Below are 15,670 nucleotides of genomic sequence, written 5' to 3'. Positions count from 1 at the left end.
GTAGTAGAGGAGATAGATCGGTTTCGAATGGAATTTGTGATACAGTTTTAGTTTCAATTTTAAATTTTATATAACGGGGTATTCACATTGGCCATTTTCTTAGTTAAAAATCTCTCACCAAGTTCATCATCTGAACTAATGCATAATCATCATTAAGAAAATTAAGTAAATTCTTTTGAAAGAACAAAAGAACAGAAATATAACCACTTACCAACCGCACTTTTGGTGCAACAAGGCCCAGCTGGCACCTTAAATTGTGTAGGTTGAATTCATGGTTTTGAAAGTTATACCACTATACCAGTATCTGAGAATGATCAAGAGCGATGATAATAATTTCTTTAAAGGGGGAATTCAAATCTATGACATCCAAAAACTCAATAAAAATTTACGTTGCAGGAGATGACTGATCAGAGACTTCACGCATGAGACCTCAGCTTCTCTTCCTGATTTCGTGATAGGAAAGACTATCAGAGTACAGAGCTACTCTCATATCTCATCTTTTTGAAAATGCAAAGGTTACAACCATAATTTTCAAAACTTACCATCGTCTGAGAGATAGAAGCAACTATAATTTTTTGAGAGTAGGAAGTCAGTTCTAACTTCTAAATCCCAAAAGGCTCAATGAAAGCTATATCCATTATCACCTCAGTAGATAAATGATCACGCTCTGGTTCTGAGATCTTGACTTTTCTTCTTCCAATAACATGATAGGAAAGAGAACGGACTGTAAGATTCAAGTTTTCTAAGAGAACTGAACGACGCACTTGTGAGAATGGCCTCCACGCCTATCCCTGAAAGAATTAATGGCAACAACAGTCAGGCAGAAAATCTCTAATAGTGTGTCACTTTGCTGAATAGAGATCAAAGAGAACACAAATCACAAAAATGATATGTAATGCACACAAGAACTGCACGAAACTCGTAGTCTTTTTACGCACCAACTTCAGTAGTCTGTATAGATTAGATCAATTGGTGCCAAAGAAGTGAACATTAAAGATTAAGGTCCTGAATATAAGTGATGAATGAGAAATGAAGTAGAAACCATGTTACTTGAAACTACTCAAGTATAAATCTCAAAATGATAAAAAGGAAAACTTATATGCTGAACAATCCAAACAATGAAAAGCCCAAGAGACCATGCATGAAGCAAAAGTAATTCACGCCCAAAACAAAGCATGTTACCAAAGAATACACAACTGAGAGGAACTGAACTGAACGACTTTCTACAGTATGCTTAATGGAAAGAGGTTGACCGTATAGGCAAAACAAAAGTCTAAAGAAATCGCAAAATCTTTACTAGCATTAGCATTTAGCAGTGAAAAAACGGAAACCCTATCTTAAAAATATATCAGTTAGAACTTTTCCATAATAATAAGAACATACCCTATCCATTGCTCCCGTTTCCTACTTGGCCCTGTTGTATAGGGGAACCGACTCTGTATTATGCTTAATATTTGCCAGATAGAACAACATTCAATAATATTTGCCGATAGATTAATAAACATATAGGATGATAACGCAATAAGGACAAAATGCATTGATATTTGTCAATCGATTTATGACAATTTGACCTATATGACCAAGTCATTCAACTCCAAGAAAAGAGTGAGAATGGTACGTAAAGTCGGTAAATGTGAATTTTTCAAACCTCAATGGATCACAGATTAAAAGTTTACGAGTATAAAACCAAAAGCTATAAAAGCCAGAAACTTGCTGGAAAGCCGCCGCCACCCCTACTACTTAGGATTTTTAAGAATAATGACCACACGTCCACTCACAGTTCCTACTTATAATAATCCTGAAGCATAGCAGAAACATTCAGTTAATAATCAGTAAGCAATTGGAATGATTTTTAAAAGAAAGTACAGAAATTACCACTTGAAATGGTGTATAGTTGCGATCATTATATCTTAGGGCTCATTTAGCCAAGGTACATGAGCATATCTATTTGATTGTCTTTCCATTTAAACTGCACTACAGGACCAATCGAAAACAAGTTTTTTATGACCACCAGACATTAACCAAAGATCACTCTATAGTAGAATTATCTTCTTTAAGAATATCTAGAACCCCCTCATCATCTCCAAGTGCTCAGAAAGCATAACTTTGCCCCTATTTCTGCAACCAAATTTTTAGCCTGCATTGCATTTTGAGCAGGAAACTTGCCCAATAGTCAGTATGAATGATGATCTATGAGGAGTGAAAGTTAGAAAAAAGCCCTTACACCAGCACAGAAGTTCACCCAACGCTTGACTACAACCAACAATACACGAACAATACTGAACGCTGGAAAACTAGGAAGTAAAAGAACAGACTTCGTTAGTGCTAAAAAATTAACATGTAACACAATCAACACCATGACTGACACAACGTTAACAATTACAATACTAGAGGTTAAATAATACAAGTAACTTGGCGATGATGATATAATGAAAATTTTAAATCAATTAGGAGGCTAAGCTCACATACTTTGCACGGACTTAAGAGCCTCTAACATGCCATCAAGCACCATCTAAGGGTGAGGTGACCACTCAAGCACAATCTACTGAGACGCTAGATCCTAGGGATCACACAGCTGATCGGCTGATCCCACATGTCAAAACTAAAGATTTTCATCGTCAACATACATTGTGGATGAGACCATGAGCAAATGAAATGAATGTAGCATAAAGAAAATCAAGCACTATTTACAGAGATGTGAAATGATCCCTCAGGCAGCATCTCTCCTAGCTGACCCCATATGCTCAAAACTGATGAAATTCTTATTGCGCATGAAACCATGATCCCTCAGAGAGTCACATATTAAAATTCAGATACAAAATGTAAATAAAACTTATTTTTCTGAATATGCGATCAAGCACAGTATGATCCCTCGAGCAGCTAGACGCATTAATGATAACTATCATGTATATGATGAGCATATGACAACGTACTCAACGGAATAAAGTAAAAACAATATCAGATTATTCAATTTAAACTCTATCATTTTCTTTCTGGTTTGAGCAAGTCTTCAAGCACTAACAGAAAGATGTGATATCACCCCCTTTAAGCCTTTAACTACTGTGGTACGATGATCCCTCACGAAACACAGTTTCAGATGACACCCATCATCTATGTACAATGTCAGAGACCACACTCAAAAAAGAAGAATAAATAAGTCAAATAAAATTTTGAAATAATGTAACTTGGCAACAAAATTAATTTTCTCAACATGCTATCATACACAATCTACAAAGACGTAAGATGATCCCTCAAACTCACTGATAATCTCATCGTCTATGTAGGAAGCACAATAATACAGGCTCAACAGGGGGAAAATGAGACAAAACCACAATTTAAAACTTACATAAATGTATCCATTATTCTGAAGAAATTCTTTTAAAAACATGCTTTTCAAGCACAGTCTACAGAGACGTACGATGATCCATCAGGAAGCACAGATTAGACAAACCCTCAGACATGACAGTAATGTCCTCATCGCTTATGTATAATGTACAAGAAAACAAAATGGAAATAAAATTAACAAAAAAAACTTAAATCAAGTAAAAATTTACATACATCAATTTTCATAAAATCTTGTGCAAACTACTTTCTGAACATGCTTCCAAACACAATATAGAATGACATGAGATGAACTCTCATTGCCTAAGTATGATGTGCAATTGTGCATGAAAACATGGTAAACAGTGTTATTTGGATAATCAAGAAAAAAACTTAGATAAATGAGTTCAGAGTGTAATAGGAAAGATAAAAACATGTGGATAGATCCCAGAACAAGGATTCAACATAATATAGTGAATGGTTTGAAGAAGCTGAGCTGATATAATATACAGAATGCTCCATGTAATTGTTTCCATGGTCACTAATGCTGTATGAATCCCTAAATAAATCAAGGATCAAAGGAAACTGATTGTGCTTTGTCTTTTCACTCTACTAATAATACTAATAATACAAGAATAATTTATACCATACCTTGTTTCTCATCTCACAATCCTTCCTTTGCAGTGTGTGTCATATTTTTATAGCCAGCGAGTAGCGTGGGAAATAAGCCACACTACTTGTCCAGCTGTCCACCTTTAGGATTAAATTTATAATAACGAAAAATAGCTTTAGAAGCCCAAGCCCAAGCCCAAGCCCAAGCCCGGATAGTCGTCCAAAGCCCGCAACATCGCAAAATCAAAAGATATGGCCCCAAGTCTCTTTTTCTTTGTTGACCAAAAACAACTGTTACTTTTTTTGGAACTATCAAGGGGTTTGGGTTTAGTGCTTGAATTAGCACAAACACTTCTACAGAGTCACCTCGGTTCTTCATACCATAATACAAAATATCAGGATATGGATATTTATCGATATTCAATTTATGGATATGTATCGTGGAGATACATATCCACGATATTGTAAATATTTGATATTTGATACATATCTTTTCACTTTTTGGGGATATTTGATATTGTTTCACATACAAATATCGTAGATATATCTAAAATATCGACAAATATCGTAAATATTATAGATATTTGTTGATATATCATAATACATTATTTATATTTATTTGAAATATAATTGTAAATATTAAATAAAATTATTATATATCACCAAATATCACCAAATATCACAAAATATCTCTAAATATCACAAATATTATCAAAATATAACTGATATTTGCAGTCGTATATATCTCTAAACATATCGTAATATTTAAATATATTTTTCTGAAATATAGATAGATATCCCCAAATATCACAATATATCGGGATATTTTGTACTATGCTTCATACAACTTCTATTTCTAGTTGCAAGAAAACGCATGCGTATTTATTGAGAGAGAGAGAGAGTAGTGCTTAACAAAAGTGCATTAGTGATTAACAAAAGTGCATTAGTTTGATTAACACTTTTATCTATAAAAAAAAAAAAAAAAATCTTACTTCTGGCGTATTTTTTTTTTTTGGCAAGAAACGGATGGGACCATTCTGGTTGTTCTCCTTAAATTTCTCACTTGCGTCGTTTTCACGTCAATTACACACTAACCAGGGATCTTGAGATGCAATCCTAAAAGAATGCCAAAAATAATTTCAGTATATACTGCTCTATCGTCTGTACATTAGCTCTAATCTACAAACAGTACAGAAGGGATATTTTCTGCCCCAGCCAGCATAGAGATCAAAACGGCGGGACAAACCTTACATGAAAAATTATAATCGCAATACTATTGGCCCAATATATACCTGGAAAATGTCACTTAGCACGCGCTGCACTTCATTAGAGCTGTGCTCACTTCTCACAAGGTCCACCAGCAATGGGAAAAAACGAGCCACATACGTTCTAAAAGAATTCCTATCCAAAGTGCACAATGTGCGCAATGCCAACAAAACTAAAGAAGTCCTTGCTGCCAATTCTTCCTTCTTTGCTGAACCAAGTGGAAGTATCCAGTGTAACACAGGCGGCTGCTTATGAGAGTCATGCTCCGAGGGCTGTCGGCCTGCACACTTCAGGTATATCTGTATAACTTTTTCACATGCGTCCACCAGCAGAGGTTCTATATTCATCTCTTTGGAAAGAGGCACATTATCTAAGAGTAGAGTTTGCAGGAAGGTGAGGTAATTCTGGTAAGATTCATTCTCAAAGTGAACAACAGGAGGATCTGAAACTTCCAGGACAGCACAAACTTTCTGCAGCTTCAGCTGAAGGGCAGTTTCAGAGTTCAGTTCGTGAGAATGAGATGCAACAGACAAAAAAATTTCTAGAAGCATTGCGATGTTTGCTGCAGATAGCAATTGCCGGTGGGTCTTGTATAGTTCACTTATGACCTGCAGCATAAAAAAATAAAAAATATATATATATTATATAATGTATTTAGTATTGCTCATTCAAAATCAAATGTGTAGTGTTTTGATCAAATGTGTAGGTAATTGATAATTGGAGTAAACATAGATTCATCGTTGTTGGTGAAAACCACAGAACTTTTCAACTTGTCTTTATGATTCATTTTTTAGTATATTACACATTTTCCCTTAGATCTAGATCACAAAACCCATAGGGCCATGGGAACTATCAAGTCTCACCTATATATTTATATCACAAGGAATCGGGCAATTAGTATTAGATTTTCTAACAAAGAGATACATGGAGACACCACACATACATAGAGAGAGAGAGAGAGAGAAGAGACCTGTATTATCAGTAACTGCACAGCTATATGACCCTTCATTCTAGAAACTACGTAAGCTGCAGCTTGTAGACTGTCATCTTCAATGTCATCATTGGTGAATCCATTGTCCAGAAATAATTCTGAATCTGAGACTTCAGCAATATCAGGTACCTCGATGTTATCCATGGTTCTCACTACCTTTAGGAAAGCAGGAAGGGTTGACAAAGCTGCGTCTTTCAAGGCCATAAAGATAACACCCCATTCGTCTTCCGAAAGCTTGCCACCCAAATCACCAGTCAAACGCACCAATGCAGCAACCCCAATGCTGGCAGGACTCTGACCGGGCTGGCTTATGAAACCTGTGAGTACTGATATAACACCTGATAGCTGAGACCGCACCACATCAAAGAAATTAACAAACAGGTCCACCAAACACTGTGATGCAACGGAACTAGTTTCTGAAGTCCATGTGTTTCCTGGGAACTGTCTGGATTTGGATTCTTGTGAAGACTTACAATCATTCACATATTTTGCCTCTTGCATGTCCCAGGTGCTACTGAATATGGGAAAAACAACAGAATTGAAAACTCCCATCCAGAAGACACGCGAGAAAAGATGCCCATGATCCTTAAGAATGTTAAAAAGTACTTCCAGAGCACTCTTTCTAATGGCTGGCCTGGGATCAGATGTCAGTTTTGACAAACCTGAAATGCATATGAGATCAAATATAGCAATGCAATCAATCTTCCGTAGTAATAGATATGACAAAAGCTAAGGCATATTCTTGGCTAGGCAATAAGGATTAAGGAGCAGTCATATATCAGTGTCGTAAACAAGCAAGAAACTCGCATTCTGGCCGTTAGCTTCATGCTTGGAAAAGAGAAAATGTTTAGTGATTCAGTCATGGGCACATGACGCTGATACTGACGCATTTGAACTCTCTTTAGATAGTACCTGTTTTTGTCTTTTTTTTTGCGAGGGGGAGGAAAACTGGGAAAGCATTCCTTTCTCTAACATTGGCAGTTTCTTAGAATCAAATTTAGACTATTAAAATACCATTTTCTTAGAGCCCTTGTTAGAAGTAGGCACATGATCAATTGTATTCACTTGTTTCTTTGACACGTCTCTAAAGTACCAGGAAAGCAGTCCTTTATCTAATATCTTGGAAGTAAAGTTTGGAACTAGTTACCTGTGAGCAAAGGAACCCAATAGTATACATGATCATCTTTATCAGTGAAAGTCTGTCCCTCTACAGCGTCATCATTTACCGCTCCGACAGATGAATCACCTTCCTTGCTCTTCTCATAGCCACCGTCCGCAAGTTTGAAGGCACAAAACCGGAGAAATGCAATAGCGTTGAGGCTAACGTCACTGTTAAATCTGCTATTTGTGAAGGTGATAAGGCATCTAACACAGTCAGTGAAGGTTGCATTCTCTGTTTCAGTTATGTAGGGGAAATAATCTCGAACTATTTTTTCCATTGTCTCAAAACCCAATAACACAATATTCTTGCGTTCATCAGAAGCAGCAATGGTAAAAACCTAGGATAAGAACATTATGTTAGAGGACGTATCATCTTTGCCCAATTCTTTAACCACATCAAGATAACGAAAACAAAAGCAACTTAGGGGAGAGATAAATAATTCTATTCTATAAACACCATTTGGAAATTAAAGATATTATTATGTAAACCACAAAAGTGCATGCCTCTGAACTTCTTGACTTTGGGTGTGAGTGTGTGCAAACCTCAACTTGAATGTACTGACTCAGAACTTCAGAAGTAAACTGTCTAGGCTAGATTTATGTGACAAGACCTGGCGCGGTTTTCGCAGAAGTTCCTGGTAATTCAAATGGGTGAAATGACGACAATCATGACAACTATCGGCTAACTAAAACCAACAAGTGAAAAAAGAAACAGTGTGCCTTTAATTTACAATTCCCAAATGAAATCAAGCTTCCGAATTTGTTACGTAACTAGAACAATACCCAGTTACCCACAAATCAACAGTTTCCTAAGCTAAGTCGCAAGATCAATCTTCATGGTTATAAAGTTCAATGGCTGGGCCACCAGAGTCAACCTCAAAAGATTATTATCATTATAATGATTAGACTTACGTGAAGTTCAACCAGTGCATGGAGAAATTCAGTGCACAGACTATTTACAGCTCTCCAACGCAGTCTATTTCACATTTCTCAATACCGTATAATTTAACCATTTTCCAAAGTAAATCACATGAATAACTCATAAGCTTATGCAAGTTGATGACTATGCCACCACTGCTATTTAGGTTTAAAAAATTCTCAACCTACCATAAAAACACTTTTCCACCCAGATTTCACATTACTGACACGGCTGAGGACCATCTGTGAGACACAGCGAACAATCAACTCTCTTATTTCAGCAGAGCTGCTTTTCTTCATAACAATCACGAAAGGTCTGAGAAACTCATTCTGAAAGTTGTAGTTTGCCAGTTCCTCACGCTCCAAGAATTTCATTGATAGCTGCCTCAATGAATCCATTACAAATATTGCTACTGAGAGATTTTCTGATAGTCCCACTGACACAAAGAAATCGGAAAGGACATTCCATATGCGAGACCACACCAATCTGATGCGGTTCATGTTGTAATGCCTGTTGATACAAATAGAAGGTCAGAATACTTTCTCAGCATCTTGATGTCCCCAGGTCACTTTCAACTATACTAGTGATTATCCAATATGTGACACTGCAGATTCAAATAGTGCAAATAACCTGTGGGGGACATGTGTGGCTCTTGCACAACCCACAAGTAGATGAAACTTTATAATTGCTTCCACGTTTGGTACGCAGGACATATCACATGCCTACAACAGATGATCTTTTTCTTCTCAAAGTTTGTCTTCAACCATAATTGTCATTTGAAAATCTTTGCAAGAGCTTCTTATATCAACATATCTAATAACAATTATTTTAAATAATCGTTACCAATAAATTTTCATGTCAAAGAGCCTCAAGCCTTATGTATCTTCTCTCTTGGTAATATAACATCAAAGTCTCCATTACATATTAACATCAGATCCTTTATTAAAACTAAACTAAGGTTGCTTTATGATGTCTTATGAATTCATCATTTTCCATACAAACAAGGATCATAACAGCCTAATGTGGCAATAAAAAGGACCAAACTACAAAATTAATCAAGTTTAATTTGGTTCAAAATTTAAAAATCTCCACAACCGACTACCACTATTAGTCGGTTTCCTAAACATGCACTAATTCTGAAGATAAAAAGATATCCAGGACAGACAGTAGAAAGAATTTAAAATAAACGAAAGGAAAAGGAAAAAGCAAGGATCATACGCTATTTCAACAATTTTTGTGAGGCTAAAAACGCGAGGATCTGTTGGAGACTGCAATTCTAACATGGAAACTTTGCATAGGGCCTTAACAAAAGCTACTATTGCCTCGCTGTTCAGTCTCGGGCTATGACCATAGATGTGGCTGAGCTCAAAACTTCCAATCTGGTCAAGCAGATTCAAGTTGGAAATAAAACTATTAACCTGTTCTGGAGTTACTAGCCCTGAGGTATGAGCTCCAACAGTAGTGCTATCATATGAACCCCCTCGAACTACAGCCATTACAGCTGGATTCTGAAGAGCATTCCCTTTCTTCTTCAAGGATGGAAAACCAGAGGATTTCTGTTTGTCCTCTGCTTCAGATTGATGTCCTGTGAAAAAGGATGCATCAGAAGGTACACCTTCTCCTAATAGTTGCAAGTGTTCAAATCGAGATAGACACATCAGAATGTGCTCCCAAGCTTCCTGAAGGTAATTACCATCTTCGATGGCGATCGAGATAATTGCCTGTAAAGAGGACATATGTAGTAAACCATCTTTTAGATATGGTATCTAAGGAAGAAAACAATGCTTATCCGACATGCTGAACTCTTTCTGTATAACAAAGCCTATTAGTCAAAGAGTTCCAAAACAGGGAATCAAGAATCTCAAAGAAAGAAAAAATATGTAGCTAGTGTAAGCTAACCATTAGGGAGAGACAGACACACAGAAAGAAAGAAAAAAGAGGTAGCCAAAGAGTTCCATTGATGGTGGACACAAGTAGGAGGACAGGAAGCAAACACTTTAAAAACAACTACGCTAAAGCATGTTCAACAGGTACATCTTTACCATAATGAAATAAAGAGGTCTTCCTCTGCTGAAACTGTAAAGATGTACAAGAAAAATCCTATCAAATGCATGTGTAAATGTGTACCTTCATGGCATCAACATTCTTTTGTTTCATATCTGCAGCATTATGAAGGTATGTGAATTTCGCTACAGTAGTTACAAAAGCATCCCGCTGTGTCTGCATTCCCATCACTGCAGTGACATGCACAGCATGTCGGAACCCTAGTAAGCATTGAAATGTGGCTACCTTATCATCACTCTGATCAATAGTCATACTGAATGCAGCTAGCATTGGAGCCCAGCAAACCTCCACCATAAACCTTAATATTGCTGCATCTGCAACACGATAATAGATAGACCTGCAATATCATAGAGAATGCACACTGTCAAAGAATCAGAAGAACGAGATAACTAGGTACTCACCCACTCCACGTGGATCATTTCCAAAACACTGAAACATTTATTACGTGACTTACTCTGATTTTCCTGCCTTCGCTCGAAACTGTTCCTGGATATGCTTAATGAGAACACCATCTGCACCTAAAGGTTTTTCTTCTGCTTGCTTCCAGGTGACTAGATTGAGAATTCCTTCTAGCCCCAATAGCTTATTCAAACTGTTAGCCTGCTTGCTCTGAGAGGCAGTAGAATCGTCCTTTATCTTGATTTCATTTTTCACTATGTGATCATATAGGTCACCAAGATAATCTTCCGGCAAATCTTTTCCATCATCTATCCCTCGGTTATTACGAATAAAATCAGCCTTAGACATCTAGAGGGAGAAAATGAACAGAGAGCAGTGTTAGCTACAGGAAATTAACTGTGTAAGGATTCATACCTTGAACGTATGAAATTGTGTAGTTTATTAACTTCAATCAGGGAATCCAATATCTGAAATCGAGGAAAAGTGGGTTCCCAGAAATTTCCTCATAAAAATATGCTCAAGAATGAGAATTGTGACTTTGCCCAAGATGCTGACTAATTATGCAACAACAGACTCACCTTGTCTTTTACCATGCTGTTATGTGCATCAGTGTTGAGCATTATCACTGAATAGGCAAGAACATAAGCAGTATCTGCACTTTTAAAAGAACTTGGATTGCATTTACAATATCGCTCAGCAAACTTTTCCATGATGCGGTCAATCTTCTGTGCTTCTCCAGGCAACCGGAAGCGCCTTAAGAAAAACCTGATTGCTTCGCCAAAATCCATCTGCTCAAAGTTAAATGAATCAACATATGCATGCATAACCTTCAAAGAAAATTCTTCCCTTTCTCCCAAATAATCTCCAATCATGGTTTGATTAAGCCCATTAGTGTCTTTCAGAAACAAAGCAACTTCTTCTGGAGAACCGCCGATTTTCCTCGAACTTATGAGAAAGCTGATGCCCTTGGAAGGTTTTCGATTGAATAGCGAAATGCCTTTCTGCATTTAAACCATGACACTGTCACCGCTCACCACCAAAAGCAAGATAGAGCCGAACCCCAAATAAAAAACTTTACAGCAATACGAAAAGAATGCAGAAACAATCAAGTAATGAGACAGATGGCGTAAGGAAGATCAACAAGGACGAACGGAGATCATTCATAAAAATCATATGCAATTCAGCTCCCAGCACCTCACATAAGCAATCAACTAAAGTATTATTTGGAAGGTCCTCTCTCTCTCCCGCCCTACTGTATTGTATGATATCAAAAACTACTATTGTACTATTGCTATGATCACAATTGTGGAGTAGCATGAAAGTTTCTCATTAAATATGGTCATATGGACATTCAGCAGTATCCTATTACTGAGCATATCACATACTTAGAACTGGAAAGTCAGTATAGCATAACATCACAATCCTGTTAGTCTATTACATCCAAACTTTTACAAATTCCATACCTGAAATTCTATTTTGAAAGCACGACGTTGCTCTAGAGTAGCAGCTTCTGAATGTTCAGAATTTGCTTCAGAGTGTAGCTCATAGTCAAAGATGGCTCCTTCTTCTCCACGAGGCGTACTTTGATTCTCCATTGACACATCATCCTCAGGACTCTTAGGCGGATACAAATCACCGATTCGCAACTGTTGGTCCATCCATGCTCCCATTGACTTTATGATACCAACCAAGCACTTAACAGATTCATGTCGGAATGACATATCCTGGGCTGGAGACAATGTCGTCGTAGATCCAGAAGGAGGGCCTAAAGCAGTCTTTAGAAGGCCATTGACAGTCCTGCATATATCTGATGGAATTAAAAGTGTTTTAATACATTTTCACCAAAAGGTGCTTAAGAAAAATGGCAGTCGATGGTAAAGAAACACATACAGGGAGGGAAAAGGAGGGGAAGTGAGATGTCACCTAAGAAGAAATTGAATCAAATCTGTCTTATTCCAAGTGTAAATGCAATGCTATATTGGGCAGTTAAACTCCATAAATCGGTCAATAGTCGGTCCAGGAGCGACTAGGCCTAGTCAGTCGGGGAATAATCGGGTAATTCTACCAAATAAATTGTTTCCCTTTCCCCTAGCTAAAATATATACTACACATAATTAATAATTGAAAAAAAAAAATGCAAACGTTTGTTGCATTTCTATTTAATTTAAGTTCCAGAATGTTTGTTGTCTTTGAGTTGATTAAAAAGAGTTTCACATCTAATTTTTATCAGATACACTTCTAAGAAAGTGTAATAGTGCACTGCACAAGTGACCTAATCTACACAAATTGAACAAAAATCCAAAACACAAATTCTGCCACAATCTCTAAGACTCTAACATGTGTGGGCGTGTGGCTACTAGGAAAGAGAAAAACACCTTATCGGTTTATCCTTAAATATTGTGAGGAGAAAAAAAATATACAAAAATCTTAAATGAGTGTTAGCAATTACGTCGAGCATTAAATTTTGGGCTAATCGTCTGATTAATTGTGGACTTTTTAGCTCTGCCAAAAATTGAGGCAATAGGCACAGCGATGCTGGGTGGCGACTAGTTGGGGACTCGGTTACATAACTTCCACGACTAAAACCACCAACTAGGAGGCAAATTGAAGAAACCAATAATGCTTGGAAGCCTGCATTCAGTTGTAAATAAAACTTGAGGATACCTCTCAAAAATATTTGGTGCATCCACATTGCAGTCATAGTTCACAAAGATGTCAATAACGATTTGAGAGTCTTGAGATATCTTCTCCAACAAGTTGAGAACTGTCATTTTTTGTAAAAAACTAGGCTGAAGAACGTTCTCAAGAACTCGTAGGACAAGCATAGGAAAGAATATTCCAACCTCAGCCTTCAATCCAGATCGAAACTTGGATAATAAACTCATCAAAATCGAACACAGAAGCTGGAAAACACTCATGACTGACAAAGCACTATTCTTCAACAGTGATAAGCAGAGGTACTGCTTAATAGCACCAAGAAATCTGAAATAATAAAACAAGTTAAAGAGCATGTAAAGCCTAGTAAGGTCGAGGTTGTGGTGATTAAAAACAGACTCAATTAAACCTAAAAGTTTATCCCAGAATAACAGAAAAAGTAGATACGTTGGTATCTATCTATCGCAAGCAGACTTGCCTGTCATTTGTCCGCCATATTGGACCACTATTCTCCATCATGACCTTAAGAAGCTCCAGGGACAAAACTTTTCCCCTCAAGAGATAAGGATCTTCAGGATTATCGTGAGCCGAGAACTTCATGGATAACTTGCACATGTTCTTGAACAAGAGAAACCCATCTTCCCTAATCTTACTCTCAGTGATCCCTTCATTAAAGTCGATTTTTTTATCCTCGCTGGAATTGGACACATTGCCATTCTGTACTTCCACAGACAATGGGTTCAAGATAATAGTAGGTACCCCTTCACTTCCCTCCATGACTTCATTAATAAAATTCTGAACAAACTGAACCAAAGTGGATTCATTCAAAGTCTTATCAGACAACTCCAACAAGTCAGTAACAGAAACGTTAGGGAGCTTAACGTCCATGGAGTCCTCCTCGACCCGGGTAAAAACAATAGTGAGAATCTGAGCCAAAACAGCCTTGGCACAGATCTGATTAGTACCACTCTGACTCCCAAAATAGACATTATAACAAGTCTTAATAATCTGATTCAAACACTGAGCTCTAATGAAAACGGAAGGAGAACGAACAGACGAAATCAAAAGCTTAAGCAAAGCAAGCTCAATTACCTCGTCATTAAGCCCGCCGCATTTACAAACAGAATCAATAAGTCTAAACTCGATTAAAGAAGAATTAGATTCAATCTCTCCGCGGATCAAACCAAGAGAGAAGAGTCTGAAGAGACAATCGAGAGCGGGTTCGACGATCTTGAGAGAAGAGGAATCGATAGCGAGGATAAGAGGTTGGAGGACGAATTCGGCATCGGAACGAGAGAAGCCGAGAAGGGAAGAAGAGTGGGAGGAGGAGGAATCAGTTAAGGTTTCGAGCTTGTCGAGAGCGGATTTACAAGAGGAAACGAGCTGGGAATGTTTTCGCCATGCTACATTCTTGATTATCTTGTCCAGTGACGGCCCTATTATTCGACCTGACCGGGAACTTCCACCTAGGGTTTGCGACGACATCATTTCCGAATGAAGAAGAAATAGATCTCATGGAGAAAATGAATCAGCACAAGTCGGGTCTAATAATATGTGGGCCCGTCTTCTTGCCTTACCAACAACGTACAACAAGGAACGCGGGCAAACCAATATTTTCTTTTCCCTTTATTAGAGCATTCCCAAATCCCAAATGCGAATGCCACAATATTCATCTATTTATTGTTCAAAACTTTTGCCTAATATAAATGTGAATATTAATGTGACTATTTTTCCAAATTAAAATGAGAGTGAAATTTTCAACCGAGATAATGGCTGAGTTGTGAACTTCAGACGGAATGTTGGATTCCGTTTCGTGTTTTTTTACGGAATGTTTCATTCCGTCTCACGTGTTTTTTTTTTTTTTTTTTTTTTTTTTTTTTTAACTTCAGACGGGATGTTTCATTCAGTCTTCCGCGTTTTTCCGATTTTTACATTCAAACAGAATTCAATATCCCATCAAGATTAATATTCACATTTGCATTGAGCAGTCTCATATTGTTTTTCACCAAAATGGTTAAAAATAGGAGAAATTGAGCCTATGTAGAGGTGAATAATATTGACATGCATTGAAAATGCTCTTAATCCGATCATACTCAATCCAATAAATCAATCTATCATTGTAACTTAGTGAAAAACTATTTTTATTGTCACCTTTACATTGGGCCATTGTTTTTAACTCATAAAAGTAACAAGTTACTATTTTCCCTCATAGTTATTTGCATTGCTCTTAATGTGGCACAAAAAAAAATATTACACGTCATGAGCATCAATAAATGTTTCCC

At 37.2% G+C, this 15,670-nt stretch overlaps 1 protein-coding gene across 4 annotated transcripts; it reads right to left on the bottom strand.

Annotated features, from left to right (window-relative positions):
* Positions 1-317: 317 nt before the first annotated feature.
* LOC147473013 (brefeldin A-inhibited guanine nucleotide-exchange protein 1-like) lies at positions 318-15,012 on the bottom strand. Of its 4 annotated transcripts, XR_015210615.1 has the most exons (15): positions 13,867-15,012; positions 13,398-13,715; positions 12,197-12,530; positions 11,312-11,734; positions 10,789-11,081; positions 10,398-10,671; positions 9,489-9,991; positions 8,459-8,780; positions 7,338-7,689; positions 6,170-6,852; positions 5,226-5,807; positions 4,926-5,049; positions 2,227-2,294; positions 1,384-2,137; positions 318-791 (listed from the first exon to the last, which is right to left on the bottom strand). XR_015210615.1 is itself a non-coding variant. In XM_086587946.1 (12 exons), exons 1-12 carry the CDS (start codon positions 14,874-14,876, stop codon positions 786-788), a joined length of 5,100 nt encoding a protein of 1,699 aa, XP_086444072.1. In that variant the 5' UTR covers positions 14,877-15,012; the 3' UTR covers positions 318-785. The 4 variants fall into 4 exon arrangements, 2 of the variants coding, with proteins under 2 accessions (XP_086444072.1, XP_086444071.1); XR_015210614.1 differs by having other exon boundaries at positions 1,384-2,294; XM_086587946.1 differs by lacking the exons at positions 1,384-2,137; positions 2,227-2,294; positions 4,926-5,049.
* Positions 15,013-15,670: the final 658 nt, after the last annotated feature.

Source organism: Coptis chinensis, unplaced genomic scaffold (assembly GCF_015680905.1).
Source record: "Coptis chinensis isolate HL-2020 unplaced genomic scaffold, ASM1568090v1 utg579_pilon_pilon, whole genome shotgun sequence".
Taxonomy (NCBI): domain Eukaryota; kingdom Viridiplantae; phylum Streptophyta; class Magnoliopsida; order Ranunculales; family Ranunculaceae; genus Coptis; species Coptis chinensis.
Note: the sequence above shows the minus strand (reverse complement) of the source record. Positions and strands in the feature narration are given on the sequence as shown.

Excerpts from the sequence above, each read along its gene's own strand:
- LOC147473013 (XM_086587945.1), bottom strand. The coding sequence starts at position 14,876 with ATGATGTCGTCGCAAACCCTAGGTGGAAGTTCCCGGTCAGGTCGAATA. Across the intron at positions 8,781-9,488 it reads ACAAAAATTGTTGAAATAGC|GCATTACAACATGAACCGCA; the intron begins GTATGATCCTTG and ends TTGTATCAACAG. Across the intron at positions 7,690-8,458 it reads GGTGGAAAAGTGTTTTTATG|GTTTTTACCATTGCTGCTTC; the intron begins GTAGGTTGAGAA and ends TTCTTATCCTAG.